At 38.1% G+C, this 23,575-nt stretch overlaps 1 protein-coding gene across 5 annotated transcripts in view; it reads right to left on the bottom strand.

Annotated features, from left to right (window-relative positions):
* The window catches only part of Acaca (acetyl-CoA carboxylase alpha), a 269,515-nt gene that overhangs the window by 208,748 nt on the left and 37,192 nt on the right, over positions 1 to 23,575 (bottom strand). Inside the window, exons 1-3 of one of the 5 annotated variants that reach the window (XM_047545733.1) lie at positions 19,783 to 19,895; positions 5,339 to 5,385; positions 1,525 to 1,777 (exon numbers count right to left, since the gene is read on the bottom strand). In XM_047545733.1, the coding sequence (XP_047401689.1) occupies positions 1,525 to 1,751 (227 nt within the window). In that variant the 5' untranslated portion in view covers positions 1,752 to 1,777; positions 5,339 to 5,385; positions 19,783 to 19,895. Of the gene's footprint in view, positions 1 to 1,524; positions 1,778 to 5,338; positions 5,386 to 11,080; positions 11,099 to 19,782; positions 19,932 to 23,575 lie in introns of those variants that run through there. The other 4 variants (XM_047545729.1, XM_047545728.1, XM_047545731.1 and 1 more) reach the window with 4 other exon arrangements.

Genomic DNA, 23,575 nt, shown 5'->3' on the forward strand with positions numbered 1-23,575 from the left:
AAAGAATTATGCGGGCTGGGGAGATAGCTCAGTTGGTAGAGTGCTCGCCTCACAAGCACTAAGGCCCTGAGTTCAATCCCCAGCACCGCAAAAAAAAAAAAAAAAAAAAAAAAGTATTATGCTAAGTTCTCTCCCTAATTCACTAAAGTTCTAGGAATCTACAAAGTAAAACATAAATAACTTGTTTTATTCTTTTTTCCTGACCTCCATATAGCTATATGGGGGTGACTGCTAACATATGTAGTACCTCATCTCCCAGAAGACAAATTTCCAAGCCTGTGGGATAACAATAAGGCAGAAGAGTCACATTCAGCCAGATCCAGTACAGAATTTTTCTATGGAGTAGTATCTTGAGTGTATAAAAAGGAGATGAATTATTTTATAACCCATTAATAACAGAAGCACCAAGATAATAACAGCAGCAATAGCCACCATAACTTATGTTTATCTAGGTTAGACCTATAATTTTAGTGCTGGTTGTGCATTAGAATCACCTGGATAGTTTTCTTTTTTCTTTCTTTCTTTCTTTCTCTTTTTTTTTCTTTTTAATGCCCCAGTTCCAAGCTAAGCCAATACCAAATGATACCAGAATCTCTAGGAAGAGGGTGTTTTCTTTAACCCTCTCCTACCTAAGTAATCCTGATGCACAGTGAGAACTAACTACTGACCCAGACCCTTTCATTCAAAAACTGCAAAGCAAATGACCAAAGGTATAGGCTCACACACTGACTGTATAATCAACCATCAATAAATAAGAATAATCCAGTGTTACTATTTACTAACATTCTCAATTATGGATCGTGTTTATAGAGAAAAAAAGAGGAGGGCTCTATGAGAATCCTTTGTTTATGTCACGATTTATTGAGGATTAACTGTGTTAGAATCAGAGTATAATTTCATGACATGAAGAAGTAATTCAAAGAAAGATTACTACAAATTTGCCTATCCCTGGAGAATTCTTATCGATAGTCAAGAGAGTTAAAATAATGTTAGTCAAAGCAATACAAAGGCTGAAATTCCTCAATTTAACTCTTACTTGCTAGGTCTCACTAAAAAAATCTAGTATGCCTGAAGGACAGGAAAAAGTTGAAGGGAACATTCAGGAAAAGACCATTCTTTTTTTTTTTTCTTTTATTTTCTTTTTCTTTTTATTTGGTACTGGGGATTGAACCCAGGGGTACTTTACCACTAAGGCACATCCCCAGCCCTTTTTTGTATTTTATTTAGAGTCAGGGTCTGAGTTATTTAGGGCCCCGCTAAGTTGCTGAGGCTGGCTTTGAACTCATGAGCCTCCTGCCTCAGCCTCCTGAGCCACTGTGATTACAGATGTGTGCCACCACATAGGACTAAGAAAAGACAATTCTAAGACCTATAACATACAACATTTCCCACTTAACTCTTCAAAACTATGAGTCCAGTGACATGGGAGGAAGTAAACAATCTTAGCTAATATTACTTTTGCTCTTTTCAAAACATAATCAACAAAACAGGTTAAATAAGATACCCATACACTCTCTCACTTACCTTATGTGTAAGGCCAAGCCATCCTGTAAGCTAGAGATCCCCAAATCAGAAAGTGTATCTGAGCTGACAGAAGCTGGTGACAGAGAGCCCTCCTTCTCTTCCAAGAGGTCCAGCTTCACCAAGTTGCTGATCTCATCTTCTGAGTTATCTTCAGACACAGAACCAATTATGAATCGGGAATGCTGATTCAGCTCCAGAGGTTTGGCCAAGGGAGATGGTTCATCCATTATTCTTTCAAAATAAGCTCTCAGAGCTATGGAGAAAATGAGTGAGAAAAGCAGATTTTGGATAAGACTCTGACAACACTCACAGAGTATACCTAATGAACCACAGCTGGCTCTTGGGAGCAAGACAAATTGGACAGTTAGTTTTCTTGGCTATTCTATATCAGAGTCTTTGATTCAGGAAAAGTGACATTGTGGTAACTATGCCCAAAAATTTAAATCAATTCTATTTTTTTCTTTTTTAAAATATATTTTTTATTTGTAGAGGGACACAATTACCTTTATTTTATTTATTTTTATGTGGTGCTGAGGATCAAATGCAGTGCCTCACACATGCTAGGCAAGTGCTCTACCACTGAGCCACAACCTCAGCCCATCACAATTCTATTTTCTCTAAAGATATCTTTCTCAAAAAGCCATAGGCCATCCCTAATCTCTTTATCAATTAAATGATATCAAAGGGATAATTACGATCAATGGGAAAACCTTGGTAGAATACTAACTGTTGTGAGGATACAACTTCATTGTTAGTATTAGTGGTAATAAATGGTAAGGGTTTGAGAAGACTGATGGTTTAATGAATCTTGGTGTTAAACTATAAAATGATCATATATTGAGAGGTTATGAATCTTATGTAAGTGCATACCTTTAAAGGAAACCCCAAGTAGGTATTTTTAAAATTAAAACAAAAAAACCAGAAACAAACAAAAAACTTCATGTGCCCACATCAGTTTTTTCTTAAATTACATCTTTTTATTTTTATTTAATTTTTTAAATTTTAGTACTGTTGATTGAACCCAGGGGTGCTTTACCACTGAGTTATACTCTCAGTCCTTTTATTATTTTGAGGCAGAATCTCACTAAGTTGCTTAGGACCTCACTGAGACTGGCCTGGAATTTGCAGTACTCCTGCCTCAGCCTCCCAAGTACTGGGAGTATAGGTATGGGTGTACAGAGCCACATGTGGCTAATAAAAGTAACTTTACCCCCCCACCCCCACCCAGGTACTGGGGACTGAACCCAGGGCCTCTCACACATGCAAGGCAAGTGCTCTACCACTAAGCCACAACTCCAAGTCCAACCTCTTTTTAAAATTTACACCAAAATAACTACACTTTGTCTATAAAAGTTTAACTACTATTTGTTCAATTCCATAAACTGAATTGGTGGAGAAAATCTACCACCAAATTTAAAATCTATAATCAAAGTAATGGAAGTATCATCTCAATAAAGGACCATTTTTCTAGATATAGGACCTACTAATCAGGATTAGATGTTATCAATTGCTAACTAATAAACTAATTAAGGCCAAAACATACTTCAAAGTCCACAACGACAAGAAAAATCCAAACTAAATGAAAAAATATTTATTCTATCCCCTGAAAAGTCCTTAAAAACTTCAAAATTACACGTCAATTCAGTATTAACAGCTTGTAACCTGGTCAATCATTTTAATTTGGAAAATGACTGCTGATCATGATTTTAAGGTATTCTAAGATGTGGTATATTATCACATAATAATAAACTTATTATTAATAAATTTTAAATTTTATATGCTATAAACCAGCGTGAGGTATAAAAGTAGATGGAAGCCAGGTATGGTGGTACACACCTATATTCCCAGAAACTTGGGAGGTTGAACAAAGCAGGAGGATAGCAAGTTCCACGACAGTCTCAACAACTTAATGAGACCTTGTCTCAAAATAAAAAGGGCTCAGGTATAGCTCAGTGGTAAAAAGCCACTGTAAAAAGTAGGTGTAGAGTGCATGTGTGAGAAACTGAGTTCAATCTCCAGGACACCAAAAAAAAAAAAAAAAAGAAAGAAAGAAAGAAAGGGAAAAAAAGTAGGAATAGAGCAGTGTGTTCTATCACATCAGACAAGAAAATGTCAATATTTTTAAATGTTTGGGAATCACCACTGAATGTTAAATTACAAATGCACCATTATTTTGGTATACTTTGTAAATCAGAGCTTATTCATTTATAGAGACAAAACAGTATTTGCAAATGCTAGAGTAATGTGGTTCTTAGAGTGTAGTTAGTTGACAAGCAGCAGCAGCATCTGAGAATTTGTTAGAAGTACAAATTCTTGGAATCTACTCTACCCCAACTAACTATCAGAACCTGAATTTTAACAAGCTCTAGAATTTGAGAACCACTATGCTATAAGAATAAAAGAGTAATAACAAATTGCCAGGAATGAAAAGTTAGTTGGAGATTACTTAAGCTAACTTTTATTTTTAAAACTCAAGTTAAATATAAAAGTATTGGTCTGGGCATGGAGCTTGGTGGGTTCAAATCTTAGCTCCACATAAAAACAAACAAAGGCAGTCTGTCCACCTACAACCACAAAAAAACTTAAAAAAGAAAAGCTTGATGTTTTAAAATTACTATAGATTTATCCCTTACAATATTAGATTCTTTTTTAATTTGTTCTAATTAGTTATACATGACAGTAGAATGTATTTTGACACATCATACATAAATGAAGTATAATTTCTCATTCTTCTGGTTGTATATGATGGAGAGTTACATGGGTCGTGTAATCGTATATGCACATAGGGTAATAATAGTCAATTCATTCTACTATCATTTCTACCCCATACTCCCTCCCCTCCCTCCCTTTACTCTCCTCTGTCTAATCCAAACTACCTCTACTCTTCCCTAGCCCCACCTTATTATGAATTATTAGATTCTTTAAAATAAAATATATCCAAATTTTATCAAGAAGTTTATACTAGAAGCCTAAAAGAAAACCAAATCACTTAAAAAGGAAGAAAGGAAAAAGGGAGGAAAGAAAAAGGGGAAGAGAAAAGAAGAAAAGGAAAGTTCCAACAGACTGACCACTCTGAAGATGCAGTTGCAAAAAACCTCTTTCACATTTTAGAACAGTTAATAGTCAAGTTTAAAAATATCAGTAGATCCAAAAGTAAAATTCCATTCCAACTAAGAGAAAATAATGACTGCCTTCCTCCAAGAGAAATGAGTAGTAAGGCACTCAGGTGCAGATTCTAGCTTACCATCTGACTGAAGTTTGATGACCACACACAAAAAATTAAATCCACAAGAAAGGACTGATTTTTTTATTCTATGGGAGAAGTAAAAGTTAGCAAAATATAGTCCCTGGACTAATAAATAAAAGGTTTAATAAGACCACTCTTAGGTTTTCCTTTCCAAGATGGTGAAAGCAGCCTTCCCTAAAGGGTTGCACAGACTGGAAGCAGCTCAGTGTTAACAGCTAAGGGGCCTGTCCTGCCATCAACACTTCTACAGAATAGTATTCCCAAGTATAAGCATGCAAACTACCAGAAAAGAGAGGTCATGTATGGAAAATCACTGAGCAGCTATCCAGACACTGTAGAAGCTACTTGACCACGTGTCCCCATTTCCACTGATTCTAGTCCAGAATTAGAAGGTAGAACACTATCATCGTCTGACTCCTTGCTCACTTCAGGTTGTCTACCTTAGGTCTGCCTATATTTTTTGTGCAAGGCAACTTTTAACAACAAAAATTCAAAGTTAAATATTTTAGCACATAAACAAAGTATTCATTACATTATAAACATAAAAGAGCATTATTTGTAACTGACCTCTTATAATTCTTACTGTCTGAGCAGATATCCGCCTCCAAAAAGAACTAAAGAAAGAAAAAAAGAGAAATTTGAAGACTTTTTAAAAGAACCCCAAATTTTTGTCAATTCCTGTTTTGTTCAGCATAATACAAAATTAATACTATTCAAAGTATCACTTTTTTCTCATCTATTAATTTGAAGCATAAAGTTCAATAGTTTATTGTTTAATCCCATAAATCACACACGTTACAAACACTTGATTATTTTTGACAGCAATAAATAGGAATCTAAACTTACCATTTCATAAGGTGACTTTTCTAGAAAAGTTGTATAATCAATGTATGCCTTCCAACCCTTATCATTTCATTAAAAATGAGACAGTTAGGTTCTAATTATATTCCCTAATGGCTACACCTACTCATGAAGGCCAGGAGCCAGGGAGAAGACAATGCTCTATTTTACTAAGTCTCTACTCCCCAAATCCTGGGTTTCCTTCTAAGATAACAGTTTAAATTTATCTAGGATAGAAATTCTGGATTTGGGCTGGGGATATAGCTCACTTGGTAGAGTGCTTGCCTTGCAAGTACAGGGCCCTCGGTTCAATACCCAGTACCGCAAAAAAAAAAAAAAATTCTGGATTTACATATGAGAATCACCCGGGAGCTTTTTAAAACTACCTGCATCTAAATTTCACCCCAAATCTACTGAATCAGATCTGCACTAGATGGAGGCCCAAGAACCTGAATTTTAAGTTCCATAGCTGGTTACACTAATGTAAAGCCAGGCTTGAGAAACAATGGTCTAAGGCAGAGAAGGAAACAAATGGAAAGATTCCATTACTTTGATAGGAAATTCCAGAACTTCTAAGGGAGGACCCCCATATGATGAAGGACAAGATTTGGAGCAGTGTGGGTATATTAATTGGGGAATTATGATTTATCTAATTATATAGTCTGAACACATATTATCCCCTACAACTGTGTCAGGGAAAAGAGCAAGAATGAAAAAAGAAGGATTTTCAGTCAGGTAACCAAAGATGGAGTGGAGCTGGAGTTAAAACCTATAACCTGCCCACACCTGTAATTCCAGCAACTTGGAAGGCTGAGGAAAGTGGACCCCAAGTTCAGGCCAGACTCAGCAACTTAGCAAGACTAGTCTCAAAAATAAAAAGGGACTGGGGATGAAGGTCAGTGCTTTGGGTTCAACGCTCAGTATCGCAAAACAGAACAAAAAATAAAGAGGACCCAAGTTGAAACTCTGACTCTGTCAAGTATTGGCAGTGAAAACTTGCACAAGTCACTTAACACCGCAGAGCTCCTTCATGTGTAAAAATTAAAAGATCATACTTACTTCAATGGAACTGCTATGAAGACAGAGTATGTTGAAGTGTTTTGTAAACTGTAATGTACTAGTCAGTGTTTTTCAAAGATTGAGTCATCACCCATCAGAGTATTAATAAATCAATCTAGTGATTTACAATCAATATTCTTCTAGATGAAATAAAATAGAAAATGTTTAAAGTGCATCATACTTTATGAAGGTATCTACAGTTCTGCAAATTCTTGTTTCAGTTATACATAGGTCATGATGTAAATGACATTTTATTGTAAATTGTATCCAAAAATCTTAAAGTTACAACTAATCCTCACTCTCCCACTCCTTCCACTTTATGCTGTTATTATAAAGCAAATACAGGAAGTACGGAAACCAAGTTTTTAAACCCTGTTAGGTCAAGAGGCTAGCTACTAGAAATCTGATAAAAACTATGAACCCTTTCCGGACAAAATAAATCCACCTACAAAATTTTCCTCACATACTAGTTTGGGATTCCTAAAGCTTGCCATGAATTAGGTTAAGATGTCTTTAGAAAGAGAACAAAGAATGGCGTTTACTTTTGGGCAAGTCTCATACACTTGTTGTTTTATCATCTCCAATGAACCCTTTTCCTCAGATCTGGTTACAAGGTAGCCTGCCTATCCAAATAAAAATTATTTTCTTCATTATACAAAATTGTTGACAAAGTCAAATTCTCTTTCAATTAAAAGTTAATGTGTTCTTTAACTTTTATTTCGGGACTCCTGAAAATATTTGGGGATGCAGATATTAGCACAGTGATAGAGTACTTGCCTAGCATGCACAAGACCCTGGATTCAATTCCCAGCACCACAAAAGAGGAAAAATTAAATTAAATTTTTGCAAAAGGCTCTGGAACTGTGCCTTTTGTTTCTGAAAATCGAATTAGCTAATTAAAGCTAATGTACCTGTTTAAAAGTCTAAATGAATTTCTTTCACAGATATTTCTCTAAATAAGCACATCAGACTTTACCAAACTTATCATGTTCTCCTTGAACTCAAATGACACTTTATTTTCCAAGCAATTCTAATAAACAGGCAGCAATGAACTTTCTTCTGTTCTTTCCTTCCTTCCTTTATTTAGGGATTGAATCCAGGGGTGCTCTACCACAGAACTACATCCCAGTCATTTTTATTTTTTATTTTACAATGGGGTCTTGCTAAGTTGCTCAGGTTGGCCTCAAATTTGCCATCTTCCTTCCTCAATCTCCCAAGACACTGAAAATCACAAGCAAGTGTCACCACGCTGGGCATCAATTTGTTTTTATAGCCATTGATAAAAGTATCCAAAACTATTACAACATGTCCTTGTCTTTCAAATCATAGTAAGTTTATTTTTTCCACAAATAACTGAATTGGCCATTTTTCATTTTTGTCATTTTATTGATGAAGTTTTAATGGACTTTGGTATTAACTCAGTGTTATGGAGGGTTACAAAGAATTTTTTATACTATTTTTTATTTTTTTGCAAGTTTTAAATTTGAAAATAAAAGACTGTATTCCAAAAAGTGAGACAGATGCTATGTATTCAAAAATAAATAAGGTTTAGTCTTAGGCTAAGTGGCTATAGATTCTCAGATATACGATTACAGTAGTATAATAAATGCTAGGTGTGGAATCATAGAAGGTATTTTATCCAAACTTGGAGGTGTTGATGGTGAGGAAAGGGATCAAGAAAGACTTTCTGTAGTAAGAAGACATTAGGGACAGAGATGCCCTCTTTCACCACTTCTATTCAACACAGTCCTTGAAACTCTAGATGAAAGAAATTAAAGGGATACGAATAGGAAAAGGAAAACTCAAACTATCACTATTTGTTGACAATGTGATTCTATATTTAGAGGATCCAAAAAATTCTACCAGAAAACTTCTAGAACTAATAAATGAATTCAGCAAAGTAGCAGGATATAAAATCAACACACATAAATCTAATGCATTTCTATTCATAAGTGAAGAATCCTCTAAAAGAGAAATCAGGAAAACTACTCCATTCACAATAGCCTCAAAAAAAAAAAAATAAAACACATGGGAATCCATCTAACAAAAAAAGTGAAAGGCCTCTATAGTGAAAACTACAGAACACTAAAGAAAGAAATTAAAGAAAACCTTAGAAGATGGGAAGCTCTCCCATGTTCTTGGATAGGCAGAATTAATTGTCAAAATGGAAAAGGAATAAAAGGAGTTTTGGTTTCTCTTTGTTTAAAAAAAAAAAAAATTGTCAAAATGGCCAGACTACCAAAAGAGTTATATAGATTCAATGCAATTCCAATTAAAATCCTAACATCTTTCCTCATAGAAATAGAGAAAGCAATCTTGAAATTCATTTGGAAAAATAAGAGACCCAGAATAGCCACAGCAATCCTTAGCAAGAAGAGTGAAGCAAAAGGCATAGCTATAGTACATACTGCAGAGCTACAGTAATAAAAGTGGCATGGTATTGGCACTGAAATAGACAGGTAGACCAAAGGTACAAAATAGAAGACACAGAGACAAACCCACATAAATACAGTTATCACATACTAGACAATGGAGAAAAAAATAGCCTCTTCAACAAATGGTGCTGGCAAAACCAGAAATCCATATGCAGCAAAATAAAATTAAACCTCTGTCTCTCACCCTGCACAAAACTCAACTCAAAATGCATCAAGGACCTTGGAATTAGACCAGAGACTCTGTATCAAATAGAAGAAAAAGTGGGCCCAAATCATCATGTTGGCTTAGGACCAGACTTCCTTAACAAGACTCCTAAAGTGCAAGAAATAAAATCAAGAATCAATAAATGGGTTGGATTCAAACTAAAAAGTTTTTCCTCAGCAAGGGGAACAATCAATAACGTGAAGAGAGAGCCTACGAAGTGGGAAAAAATCTTTACCACATGCACTTCAGACAGAGCACTAATCTCCAGTATTTATAAAGAACTCAAAAACTTAACACCAAAAATACAAATAACCCAATCAATAAATGGGCTAAAGAACTGAGCAGACACTTCACAAAAGATATACAATGATCGATAAGTATATTAAAAAATGTTCATCATCTCTAGTAATTAGAGAAATGCAAATCAAAAACAATGCTAAGATTTCATCTCACGCCAATTAGAATGGCAACAATCAAGAATATAAGCAACAAAAAGTGTTGGTGAGGATGTGGGGAAAAGGGTACACTCATACATTGCTGGTGAGATTGCAAATGGGTGCAACCACTCTGGAATCTGGAGATTCCTTAGAAAACTTGGAATGCAACCACCATCTGACCCAGCTATTCCATTCCTTGGCCTATACCCACAGACTTAAAATCAGCATAATACAGTGACACAACCATATCAATGTTTATGGCAGCTCAATTCACAATAGCTAAGCTATGGAACCAACCTAGATGTCCTTCAACATATGAGTGGATAAAGAAACTGTGGCATATATACACAATGGAATATTACTCAGTCTTAAAGAAGAATAAAATTATGGCATTTGCAGGTAAATGGACGGAGCTGGAGAATATTATGCTAAGCAAGATAAGTCAATCCCAAAAAACTAAAGGCCAAATGTTTTCTCTGATAAGTGGATACTGATACATAATACATAAGAGGTGGGGGGTTGTAAGGGAAGAATGGAGGAACTTTGGATTGGACAGAGGGAAATGAGGGGAAGGGAGGATTGTATGGAGGTGGGAAAGATGGTAAAATGAGACAGACATCATTACCCTATATACAACTGTATGAATGGTGTGACTCTACATCGTGTTGTATTACCAGAGAAATGAAAAGTTGTACTCCATTTGTGTACAATGAATCAAAATGCATTCTGCTACCATGTATAACTAAATAGAATAAAAATAAATTTAAATTTAAATTTTAAAAAAAATGGCTTGGAGTTAAATCCCCAGTAGGACAAAAGTGACCCTGGGTTAAATCCCCAGTACCACACAAACAAACAAATAACAATGAAAAACAAATAACTACTTATAGTGGAAAAAAAAAATGCAAGTTGAAAGAAAATTATGAAAAACAAGAAAACATTATAACTTTGAGCAGGGGGGAAGAGCTGGAGAGTGACTTCATTCTGTGGCATTTTATCAGAAATATCATAATTCTAGCCTAATCATGAAAAAACAGTAAACAAATTTGAACTGAGGGACATTCTATAAAATACTTGATGAGTCTTCAAAATTGGATAATCCCAGCTAGGAGGCTGAGGCAGGAGGATCTGCAAGTTTGAGGCTAGCCTGGGTAACTTAGCAAAAGTTAAAAATTAAAAAGGGCTAGGGACGTAGCTGATGGTAGAGCACTTGCCTAGCATGTGCACAGCCCTGTGGTTCGATCTTCACTCTCAAAAATTGGGCAAATCTCAAGTACCACAAAGAAAAAAACAAAACGAAACCTGAAAGTCATTAGAAAAAGGAAAGACCTACCTCAGGGGGCTGGGGCTGGGGCTCAGTGGCAAAGCACCTTCCAAGCATGTGAGAGACACTGGGTTCAATCCTTAGCACCACATAAAAAATAAACAAATAAAATAATGGCATGCTGTCCATCTATGACTACAAAAAAATAAAAAAGAAAAAAGAAAGAAAAAGAAAGAAACTTCCTCAGATCAGGGAAGACTAAGGAGACATGACCAGTAAAAGCAACGTGGTATCCTGGTTTAAATAATAGAACAATAAAAACACATCAGAAAAAAAAAAAAAAAAAAAAGGGCAAATCTGAACAAGGTCTTCAGTTTAGTTACTACTATTGTACCAATGTGAAGTTTTCTTTTTCCTTTTTTTTTTTTTTTTTTTTTTTTGCAGTGATGGGTATTGAACCCAGTGCTTCCTGAATGCTAGGCAAGTGCTCTTCGACTGAGCTACACCCCTAGCCCCCAATGTTAATATCTTAGCTGTGATAAGGGTACTGTGGCTATATAAAATATTAACATTTGGTGAAGCTTGTTCAAGGGTATGTGGGAACTCTATGTACTACATTTGCAACTTTTCTAAAATTACTATCTAAAGAAATCTGAAGTCTAAAGGACTATCACTATTATCCTAAAAGAGCTAACGGAAGATATTACATACATACAACATAAATGGCAGGTCTCACTATGTTTCCAGGTTGATTTTTTTTTTTTTTTTTTTTTTTGGGTGCTGGGGATCGAACCCAGGGCCTTGTGCTTACAAGGCAAGCACTCTACCGACTGAGCTATCTCCCCAGTCCCACAGGTTGGTTTTAAACTCCTGGGCTCAAATGATCCTTCTGGTCAGCCCATTGGGTAGCTGAGACTATGGGCATGAGCCGCTGCATCCCACTAAGAAATAATTCTTAAAAATTAAAAATATAATCAGAGAAATTTTAAAAACCCAATGGAAAGATAAAATTGAGGAAAAAAATTATGATTAAAAGGCTTGATTGCCAGATTTTAAAAGTCCACCAATGGTCTGTATGTATGGCTCTGTGGTAGAATGTTTGCCTAGTATGCCCCAGGCCCTCGGTCTAATCCATAGCACCTCATTAAGAAAGGAAAGAAGTCCTTACCACAATGAATTAAAAACAGATACCAAGATATATCAGTTAAATATCAGAAAACGAGCACAAGGGAAGATCCTACAAGCATCTAGAGAGAAAAAAAAGTTGACATATTCGCCTTTCAAACTCATCAGCAATAATAAGTGAAGCTTGAAGGCAATTAAATAAAAGTTTCAAAATTCTTAAGGAAAATTATTTCCAACTTAGAATTCAAGACCCAGTCACTTCTTGGTCTACTGTGAGGACAGAATAAAGATCCAAACAGCGAAATCTCAAAATAATTATCTCCTAGAATGATACAATTAGGAAACATATTTCATTTTATAGACACCAATTCAATAATACATATCGGAAAGCATCATGGATGTATGTTAAAACCACTGGATAAAAGGATATTGGAAAATAAGATAGTCTTAAAATAAATCACCTCACAAATTATACACTAATTATAATGGGGGAAATGTACTTTTACACCATCTTAACTAAGTATTTAAAATAAACATCAATATTAGGACAAAAGGACATTCTGTGCCTCCTGATGTGATGTAATTAGAAGTATGCAATGCTATATATGTAGGGATTTGTTTTCATTTTTTTGTTATGCTGCTAGGAATTGAATCCAGGGCCTGGTGCATTCTACATACTCTGTTTTCCACTTAGCTACATCCCAAGCCTATAAAAGGGCTCATTTGAACCTAATTATGATGAAACAATCAGATGAATCCAGATTGTAGGACACTTTACAAGACAACTAATCTGGAATCTCCAAAAATGTCAATGAAAGACAAAAGCCACAAAAGGCCAAAAGAATAAGGTGATTGTTCTGAATTAAGACTAAGAACACTTGAGAATAAATGTACAGTCTGATTCTTGACTATATCATGAATTATAAAATATTGCAGTTATAAAGATATTACCAGGACAAATGGGGAAAACTTAAAAGGGACTGTATATTAGATATTATCATATAAATGTTAAATTTGGGGGTATATTAAGTAATTAAACCAGAAAATGTCCTAATTCTTAGGAGAAACAAATACTTAGGGGTGAAGTGTCTTGAGGTTTTTTTCAACTTACTTTGAAGTGACTCAGAAAAAAATATTTATATACAAACATATACACATGAAAGAAAAAGGAGTAAAGCAAATGTGGCAAAATGTTAAAATCCGGTCAATCTATGGGTAAATGGTAGTCACTGCATTTTTCTTTGCGGTCTTAAAATTCTGGGAAACAAAGAGTTAAAAAAAGTATTTACCGCCCATATATTCTTTCTAAAGATGCCACTAGTGAATATTCCCCATCAACATGAGAGAAATAAACTGAGAATGTGGAAGACATGGAAAATAATTTCTCCACAGCAGAAGAAAAGTGAGGAGAATCCCCAGGATGTTGGAGAAGAATGAGTCCAGGATGACAGCTGTGTGTCAGATGCAGAGGACAAGCAATTTAGGTCAGAGCCAGTCAGAAGAATCTTGAGATTTACAGAAAATAAGAATTAATAAAATTCTGGCCCATCTCAATGTCCTTTAGAAAACTAATAAAGAGTGAAAAAATGATAAATACATAGAAAGTAAATAAACAAAAACAAAAACCATTATTAACTCCAGAGAAAGAGTTGTGCGGGAAAAATGGGATAGTACATAACTAAATCCTGCAGAGCATTTATACATTTATACTGTAAAATTATTGATAAAATCAAGGTTAACACATAAGTCAAGGAGATAGCAGTCAAGGATGGAAAGGTAAAAGTGAATAGTAAGGGTAAGGAGCAAAAGGAGAGGTGAATCCTCATTTTCCATATCTGGGAATCAACAGACAATGCTTAAGTGAAAATTCAAAATGTAGGAAGAGAAGTATGTTATTTACAGAAAAAAAGGGTATATAACAAATATATGAGCTAAAAGAAATGAAATTAAGAAGGAGCTGAGGATGACTTTTTTTTATAATCAACAGTAGAATCATGACTTGTTAAACTATGTATAAGTTATGAAAATTAAAATATAAAAGGTCTTCCTATAAGTCTTTCTATTATGTTAAATTAGGAAACCAAAAATGAAGAATAATGAATAAGGTATTCATCAGTTTTCTAAGTGGGTATGATGGGGGGACAGAATACATACCAGCATTTGCTTAAAAATGCATAAAATCTCTGGAAGTTATTAAGAAATTATAACATTAAGACTGGACATGGTGGCACATACCTATAATACCTCAGGAGGTTGAGGCAGGTGGATCACAAGTTCAAGGTCAGCCTCAGCAACTTAGCAAGACCCTGTCTCAAATTATAAAATATATTAACAAAGGGTGAGAGATGTAACTCAGTAGTGGAGTATCCCTGGGTTCAAGAAGGAAGGAAGGAAGGAAGGAAGGAAGGAAGGAAGGGGAAGGAGGGAAGGAGGGAAGGAAGGAAGGAAGGAAGGAAGGAAGGGAGGGAAGGAGGGAGGGAGGACGGGAGGAAGGAAGGAAGGAAGGAAGGGAGGGAGGGAGGGAGGACGGAAGGAAGGAAGGAAGGAAGGAAGGAAGGAAGGAAGGAAGGGAAAACTGCTAAATTTTTTTCATCCCCCAAATCCTTTGGATGTGTTAAGGTATCATATGTTACAGTAGCAGGTGGAGAGCCAAAGTTGGAGAAATTTACAGGTTAAAGCAGCAATTCCCAATCCTTTTGAAGTTAAAACAGCCTATGTAGTTTTAAAGAGAATTTTAAGTTTAAAAAAATGAAGAACTGCTGGTTGGAGGTGTCTCTCAGTAGTAGAGCACAGGCTTAGCATGCATAAGATCCTGGGTTCAACTTATAACACTAAAAAAAAAAAAAAAAAATGTTGTGGACCCATGAATGATGCACAGGTCAAATGGTGAAATGTATATAGCTGCAAGTTTTCCAAGGAATATCAGATAAAAAATATTCTCAGTGGGTGAGGTGGCATACAACTGTAATCCCAGTGCCTCAGGAGGCTAAGGCAGGAGGATCGCCAGTTCAAAGCCAGCCTCAGAAATTTAGTGAGGCCCTAAGCAACTTAGCAAGACCCTGTCTCTAAATAAAACATTAAAAAACAAGGTGGGGGCGGGGGGATGTGGTTCAGCAGTTAAGTGCCCCTGGGTTCAATCTCTGTTACAAAAACAAAACAAAATAAAACTATTAAATGGCACTTAGGTACTTTCCAATACTAAATGTTCTCTTAAATTTGGTGTAGTGGCACATATCTGTAATCCCAGTGACTTGGATGACTGAGGGAGAAGGATCCCAAATTTGAGGTCAGCCTAAGCAACTTAGCAAGACCCCACCTCAAAATTAAAAAAAAAAGGAATGGGGATATAGCTTGGTAGTTAGAGAGCCCCTGGATTCGATTCCCAGTGACACACACATAATTTTTTAATAATAATAATAAATGTTCTTTTAAATTATTGGGCTTTCTGAGATGAAGTAGAAGTAGTTTGTCTGTCTAGCTACAGTCAGGAATATCACTAAATACTGAAGCATAAAACATAAACAACCCAGCTATCCATCATCTTCTTGCTAATCTACTGATATCATTCCTAAGAAACCTGGGAACTAATCAAGCTCCTATCAACCTACTTATCATCCACCTTGGTATGTGTTAGTGTGTGAATATATACACATACATGTACGTAAATTTGAATAACAGATTTGAAAGCTGTCTACAAAAACAGTCTATAAGGTTTTTTTAAATTATTTATTGTTTTATTTTTTTACAGACTGCATCTTGATTCATTGTACACAAATGGGGTACATCATTTCATTTCTGTGGTTGTACATGATGTAGATTTATGCCATTCGTGTAATCATATGCGTACATAGGGTAATGATGCCTCTCTCATTCCATGATTTTTCATAACCCCCCTCCCTCCGCAGACTATAAGTTTTAGGAACTTCATTAGTGAGTCTATTCAATTTCCATCATAGTAGATAGCCAAATATTCATTTGAAATTGAGTCCCCCAAACCCATTCTGTTTTACAAATTTAACTTCTTGAGTTCACTCAGAATTTTCAAACTTTATGTTATCATTTCAAAGAAAATCATTTATAAAAGCCTATTCTATCTAAGGTTACTACTTCATAACTAGGACAGCCATGCAATTTCAATTTCCAATGTGATGGGGTAGTAATATTGTGGTTCCTTATATAAAGTTGGGGGTTCGAGGACAGTCTCAGCAACTTAAGTTGTGAAGCCCTAAGCTACTTAGTGAAACCCTATCTCAAAATAAAAAATAAAAAGTCTTGGGGGATGTGGCTCAGTGGTAAAGCACCCCTGCATTCAGTCCCCAGTACCATAGGTGGGGGGTATAGCTCATTGGTAAAGCACTTTCCTAGCATGTACAAGGCTTTGAGTTGGATCCCAAAAGGTGTGGTGGACACAGAAGGTTGAGGAGTATGGCATGCTAAAAAGATAGAATAAGCTTAAGCTGCAAATATCACCACTGGAAGCTGGGATCAGTTGGGGTCACCAACCCCTGGGTAGGGCACTTAACATCTCTTATTGTTGAAGCCATTTTTCACTTGCCTCCTTATTTTTCACTTGCTTCATGAGCTTGAATAAGTAACAAATTGTTAAGAAAGCCAAATCATTATAGTATGGTAACTTCCAGGACTAGGATTATGGCTCAGTGGTAAAGTGCTTGCCTAGCACACCCGAGGGACTGGGTTTGATCCCCAGTGCAACAACAACAACAACAACAACAACAAAACTAAATAAACAAAATAAAGGTATTGTGTTCATCTACAACTAAAAATATTTTTTAAAAAAATTAGATTAACTGGCAGAACAACTCATAAGAACTTATGGCCAACTCATCAGAAGCACTCTGTGTAAGTGCAACATCTACATAACACTATTTGTTATCGTTTTCCATCTACTTAATACCATCTTCAAATAGTCCATTAGATTCAAATAAAGTAGTGAATACTCACTAAAGTTTTATAAAATTAAAGAAACAAAAACTGGGCTGGGGCTGTGGTTCAGCAGTAGAGCGCTCACCAGCCTCACATTCGTGGGGCGCTAGGTTCGATCCTCAGCACCACATAAAATAAAATAAAATAAAATAAAGGTATTGTGTCCACCTACAACTAAAATAAAATTTTAAAAAAAGAAACAAAAACTACTTAGTCAATAATCTGTTATGGAAGATCAATGAAGACTATTTGAAGATGGTAATCACCTAGTTATCAAAACTTTTTGCAGTCAGTGAGCCTTTGTGTTTATTTACTTTTTTCCCCATAGTACTAGGGATTGAACCCAGGGCATTACACATGGTAGGCAAGTACTCTACGACTAAGTTATATCCCTAGTACTATTCACTTTTTTTTTTTTTTGGTGCTGGGGATAGAACCCAGGGCCTTGTGCTTGCAAGGCAAGCACTCTACCAACTGAGCTATCTCCCCAGCCTGACTATTCACTTCTTGATGTTATTGTTTTAAGGGTCTGGAAAGATGCTTGAGGGCACAGTTCATATAATTATTAATTTTTAAAAACATGTTAGATAATAATGTAACAACTTTTTTCCCCTTTATTGCAAAAGAGTCTCCTCTCCTCCCCAGTTGGAAATACTAAATTCCAATGTATTATTCACAAAATTTATTTACTTTTACTTTTTTTTGGGGGGGGGGTGCCTGATATTCTGGGGATTGAATACAGGGGTGCTGTACCATTGAGCTACACCCTCAGCCATTTTTATATTTTTATCTTTTATTTTGAGACAGGGTCTGACCAAGTTGCCCAGGCCTGCCTCAAACTTGCAGTCTTCCTGCCCCAGTCACAGGTGTGCACCACTGCACCTGACTATAATTTTTATTTTTACTGACTTCTTTCCTCAACAAAGACTGAGGATATTAACCATCCCCAAAAAAGAGTAAAGAAAAGCACTAGCCCCAGGCCTGTTAAGCCAGTATATGTAACAGGCAAAATAAAATTTCCTAGTCATTGACTGAAAAGAAAATATTGTAGAGTGTTACACAGTGCACTACACCTGAACTTGCTCATAGCACTTTAGAGAAGTCAACATCAAATGAGAGTTCTCGGAGACTGGCTTTCACAATGCCAGTTCTTTGATATTACCTAATCATTATCTGAAATATAAATTCATTGAGTGAAATGCTACCATTTCCCAACTTTTCCTTCCATTTTGGAAACAATTTAATCTTACGTTTGATGAATTTCTATTTGTGCTGGTAAAATAAAACTTCTACAACACTAATAAACACAGGTGGCTTCATAAATCAATTCTTTAACATTAACCTTTAACATCTTTCATATGCCCACTTTACAATGTTTGTTGATTATTCTTGTGTTCATATCAGTCCTTTTCTTATGTATTAAGTAGTATTTAGAAATAAAGAAACTGAGGCAAGAGAAGTGAGAAGAGACTTGCTACTTTGGGACAAGTAGGCACCTATCTGGACCCTGCTTAAAGTGATCTTGCTATACCACACAACAGTTTCCTGAACAGTGGCTGTCAAATGGGCAGCACAGAAATCCTCAACACAGACGGCCAAAGCATTCCCATCGTGGAGCAAGAGACAAATCACAGTATTTCTACCCACGAAGGGAGAAGAAACAGCATGCTTTTCATATCTATGGATTAGGGAAAAAAAATAGAAAAAGGAACTAGAGAGAAAATCAGGGAGACCCATTTCTGAGAATGAAGATCAAGATCAAGATATTATGCACATTGGGAGACTTCTGAAACACTGCTTATTAGAATCGGGAAGTCCAAGAGTCTTTTGATTGTAGTCTTAAATCTCAAACAAAAATACCTGAAATTATTTCCCCCGTTATGGTCCTATAAGCTTCTATAAAACCTACAAGGCCTACATGAAGTCCCTGATTTTGGAGCTTATTTCAAGTGTCCACTAGTGGCCACTTGCCCGTCTCCAAATCCAAAAATAATGTTGGCCCAGTCCTGGACAGGACCTTCACGCTCATTTCCTCTGAAATCTTCAGCTTCACATCCCCTTCCTACGTCCCATCTCCAACAGCTGCCCTTAATCAATATTGCAAATGCGAAGGAGTTAGGACAGGCACGTCCATTTACTATGTTCCTCACAGAAAACCTAAAATCAGCGAGCAGGAACTGGCAAGGGACAGTCCGCCTGGCCCTGGCTCTAACCACGATACAAAGACAGTGCGAGCAACAGCAGACCATGTCTCTGCACCCCACACTTCATTCTGCGAGAGGAAGACTTTGAATGAAACCAGACCCAACCCTCAACACGCACTCCCACGTGGTCGTCTTCTCCCAGGCCCTCCGTGGGACTCGAGGGGAATACGGTAGGAATCAGACCACGCTGGGGCGGGAGGGGGAGAGGGCGAGCTCCAGGCAGAGGTCCCAGTCCCTTCCTAGAGACCCTGGGCTACACGCCTTCCAGTTCCAGGGCCTAATCCCTCACCCCCGATCCCGCCACATGGCTGTCGGAGGAGACCCAAAGGCCCCAGAGCTGCCGAGACGGGTGGGCTGCCCCGCACCAGGTCTGGACGGGATGGAGCTCGCGCCGCGTGCCGGCGGAGGCTGGGAGGCGGCCCCTGCGGGCCACCGCCCCTCCCCTGCCCCGGCTTCTCCAGTTTGGGATCCTAGGCTCTGGGGCGGCCCTCAACTCACCTCAGGCTGGCAGCGTCCGCGGCCCGGCAGTCCCGGATCCCCCGCGCGGAGGCGGTACTGGGCGGGAGGAGATGCCCGCAGCTCTGGCGATGGCTGACAGGCGCGCAGCACAGGCCGGCCAGGCGCACCCGGAGGGGAGGAGGGGAAGGCGGGGCTCCACGGGAGCTGCCCCGCCCCCGCCCCCGCCCCCGCCTCCCACTTCAGTCCAAAAGCCCCATGAGGTGACTACGTCCGGGGTTACTCCAGGCCGTTCACCTCCGACCCCGCTCGGGGCTGCCGCGCGGTCGGGCCGGAGGCTGGGGCGGGGGGGCGGGGGGCGAGGCGCGGGCCCGAGGGCGGTGGCAGCCAATGGGAGGGCGGCGCGGGGCGGGGCGACGTGAGGCGATGCTGATGGTCCGAGCGCGGCTCTGCCATTCGGGGCCCAGAGGCGCGAGGGCGGGCCCCGGCTGGCCCCGGCGCCCCTTGTGCTCGGGCGGGTGCTGAGCCAGCCGGCCGGCTCCCTCTCCCGGCAGAGGGGAGTGAAGGAAATGGTCCCACTTGTACCTCCTATCAAGGATACAGGCGCCCAGGGCTGCAGAAAGTGAGGGCCTGGGACTTGCCGGCTTGTAGCGCCGGGAAGGGAGACCACAACACGGGCGGACTGAAAGGGATAGGCAGTGAACAGGGCACCGTTCGGGCCCTAACCTATTTAATCCTAAGCACCCTGAAGAGGGCAATGTTGTGTCCATCAGTTGCACACAGGTTGGATTCCAAGTTAGTGCAAGCTAACCAATCCCTATTCTGGAACTTCCTTTGCTTGCTCCTCATCCCTAAAGCAGCTTACTCCAAAGGAGCTGTAGGTACTGAAATCCTGGAGAATTGAAGGGAAGACTTAGTAAAGGAAATTCAGTGAGAAGGACAGTGTTGCAAAGGACAATAGTTTTCTGCCTGCCCTCAGCAGGGAAAGTAGGTGCCAGTGAGTTCCTGATTTCTCAGAGTGTCTTCCATCCTTCACTGTGGTTACGTCAAGCCTTTGAGGTGAACTCAACCAATTTTTCTAGTTTTGTCAGTTAACTTCATAGCAAGACTTTCATTTAATGGCGACTCTCTGTTGAAAATTAGTAGTAAGTGGAAGGAATCCCAACACAATACAACCACTGGGCAAGGACACAATGAAAATTGAAGAAAATCACATTTGAGAAGAATGGAGTGAGTTCTAACCCTTGCCAAGAATTTAGTGAAGCACCCAGAGTACTTTCCCAATCCTTACATAAGCTTGTGATGAAGACCAGGAGAGGTGCAGAGGGTGACAATTTAGTGTGAAGAAGTTATATGCCAGAGGGCAAAAATCAAATAGGGTAGAAATACATACCACAGGTTAAGTTCTTAGATGGAAGCTGGGCCAGGAAGATAGGAAGATTGGGCAACAAGGAACAATATCTAAGATTCTTCATGGCTTCTCTAGAGTCTACCCACCTGCTTTTGAAAAGTAGGAATTGGACACAGAAATTGGGAAAGAAGATATGAATTTTACAAAAAATGACCCATATTTTACAGTAACCATGTTGTTAGGATAAATAGCAGTTGGACAAATGTAGAACACTCAAAACCTGAAAAAAGGAAAAAGATAATTGACCAAGATGTTCTAGTTTAACAAGATATTTGATTTGACTGACTAAAAACAACATTGCCTGGGAACAGGGAGGCTTTGCCTCTCCATAACAGTAGTCTTTGAAGCTGGCAGGAAGGAGTGACTTAGGACAGAGCTAAAAATCTTGAGGTTGCCTCTTTTATTTCTCTTTTGCCTTTCATAAACCCTGTCAAGACTCTCTTTCCCCAGGATTCTTATATTTACCTGCAAAGACTGTCCTTATAAGAATCTTCATCAAGCCTTTACAAGTTCTGTTTTTGACCTCACTGGGTAAAGTAATTGAGCTCTCTAAAAAAATTAGTCAAGGAAAGGCCTAATAAAAGAGCTAAAGAGAAAGAAAAGGAAGAATGAGTTAGGATACTCCAGACCACTTACAGAAGATCTAACTGCTATTACCAAATGTTAAGACAACTAGGCCTGAAATAGGCAAAGAGCTATGATTTAAGATAGAGTACTCCTGGAATTTCAACCCCTAAGTTTTGTGTTGTTTGGTACATGCCAAAACCTGCCCATCCCTACTATAGGTTTTTAGAGTTGCTTTGTGAGTTCTTGCCACACAAGACATTGTGTCTGTAAGAGGTGGAGGAGAGCCAAAGGAGATAACTTACTACACAAGACTAGCAGGTGGAAAAGAAAGGATGAGTGATTTTTTGTGTGTGTGAGGGGTGGGGGGAAATATCAGGAATTGAACTCAGGAGCACTGGACCACTGAGCCACATTCCCAACCCTGTTTTGTATTTTATTTAGAGACAGGGTCTCATTGAGTTGCTTAGTGCCTCACTTTTGCTGAGGCTGGCTTTGAACTCTCAATCCTCCTGCCTCAGCCTCCTAAACAACTGGATTACAGGCATGCTCCAGCATGCCAAATGGAGGTGAGTGATTTCTAAAAGTTGAAACTACAGAGGTCTATTATGGGCTTAATTGTGTCCCTAAATTCCTATGTTGAAATCCTAATCCCCAGTACTTCAGAATATGAGTATATTTGGAGATAGGGTCTTTAAAGATATAATTAAATAAAAACAAGGTCATTAGGGTAGACCCTAATAAAATGTGACTGGTGTCCTTATAAGAAGGAGATTAAGACAACACACAGAGAAGGTCCTGTAAAGACAAAGATGGCCATCTACAAATCAAGGAGAAAAGTCTCAGAAGACACTTTGCCAATACCTTGATCTTGGACTTCTAGCTTCCAGAAAGGTGAAGAAATTCATTTCTGCTATTTAAGCCATTTCTGTTGTTTCTGTAATGTGATACTTTGTGATAGTAGCCCTAAAAAACTAATACAAGGTCCCAAATATCAAATGGCTACCAGGGTTTTCAAGAAAGTTGTATAAAGGTATCAGGGATTTATTCTGAACATCCCAGTTACTTTTCAACCTTAAAGTTGGTCTATTTCCCTACTGTGGGTAAAATCAGAAAAGTTTGAGAGATTCATCCTTGTCTTTTAGGTGGTAACAATCCATTCAGTAAGACAAAACTAGCACACTAAAACAGACTGTTTATGTCTCACTCCTTAGATGATAGCCATGTGAATTTGTAAAAGCCACAGATGAGAGAGAATAATTTTTCACTGTCCAGGCATCTCCATTTGACATTTTACTGTCAATTCTACTTTAAGACAGTGTTTCTCAAAGTGTTCTACCTAAAACAGAAACACTAGGGTGCTTGTTAAAAATGCAGATTCTAGGGTTGGGAAGGTAGCCCATTGGTAGAGCATTGACAAAGCAAATCCTCAGTCCAATTGCAGATTTTTTTTTTTTTTTTAAAGCAACCATGGTAATTGTTCACCCTGACATTTGAGAATACTAGTTTAAGATTTAACGTTATTATTTCTCTATTTGTTGCCAGAGTGTCTTGTTGAACAACAATGCCTCCTACACCGGTATTTCCAAAATAGCAAAGTCTATCAGGTCAGGTTTGAGTTGAATCAAGGCAAGAGAGAAAATTTACCTTAATAGAAAATGGAGTCATAAAGAGCTCCCTTGTCCTGGTAGCTATCTGGTCATGGTTCCAAATTTCACAGGGTAGCAAGGTCAGAGATCAGCCTTTATGACAGGATAAAGAAATTATTGGGATGTTATTTCTCACTGACCTGCAGTACTCACATACTAATCTGCCTTTTAGCACTTGCCATCCTTATCCTTATACCTTTGCATATGATGG

The sequence above is a fragment of the Sciurus carolinensis genome, chromosome 3 (assembly GCF_902686445.1).
Source record: "Sciurus carolinensis chromosome 3, mSciCar1.2, whole genome shotgun sequence".
In the NCBI taxonomy this organism is placed as follows: domain Eukaryota; kingdom Metazoa; phylum Chordata; class Mammalia; order Rodentia; family Sciuridae; genus Sciurus; species Sciurus carolinensis.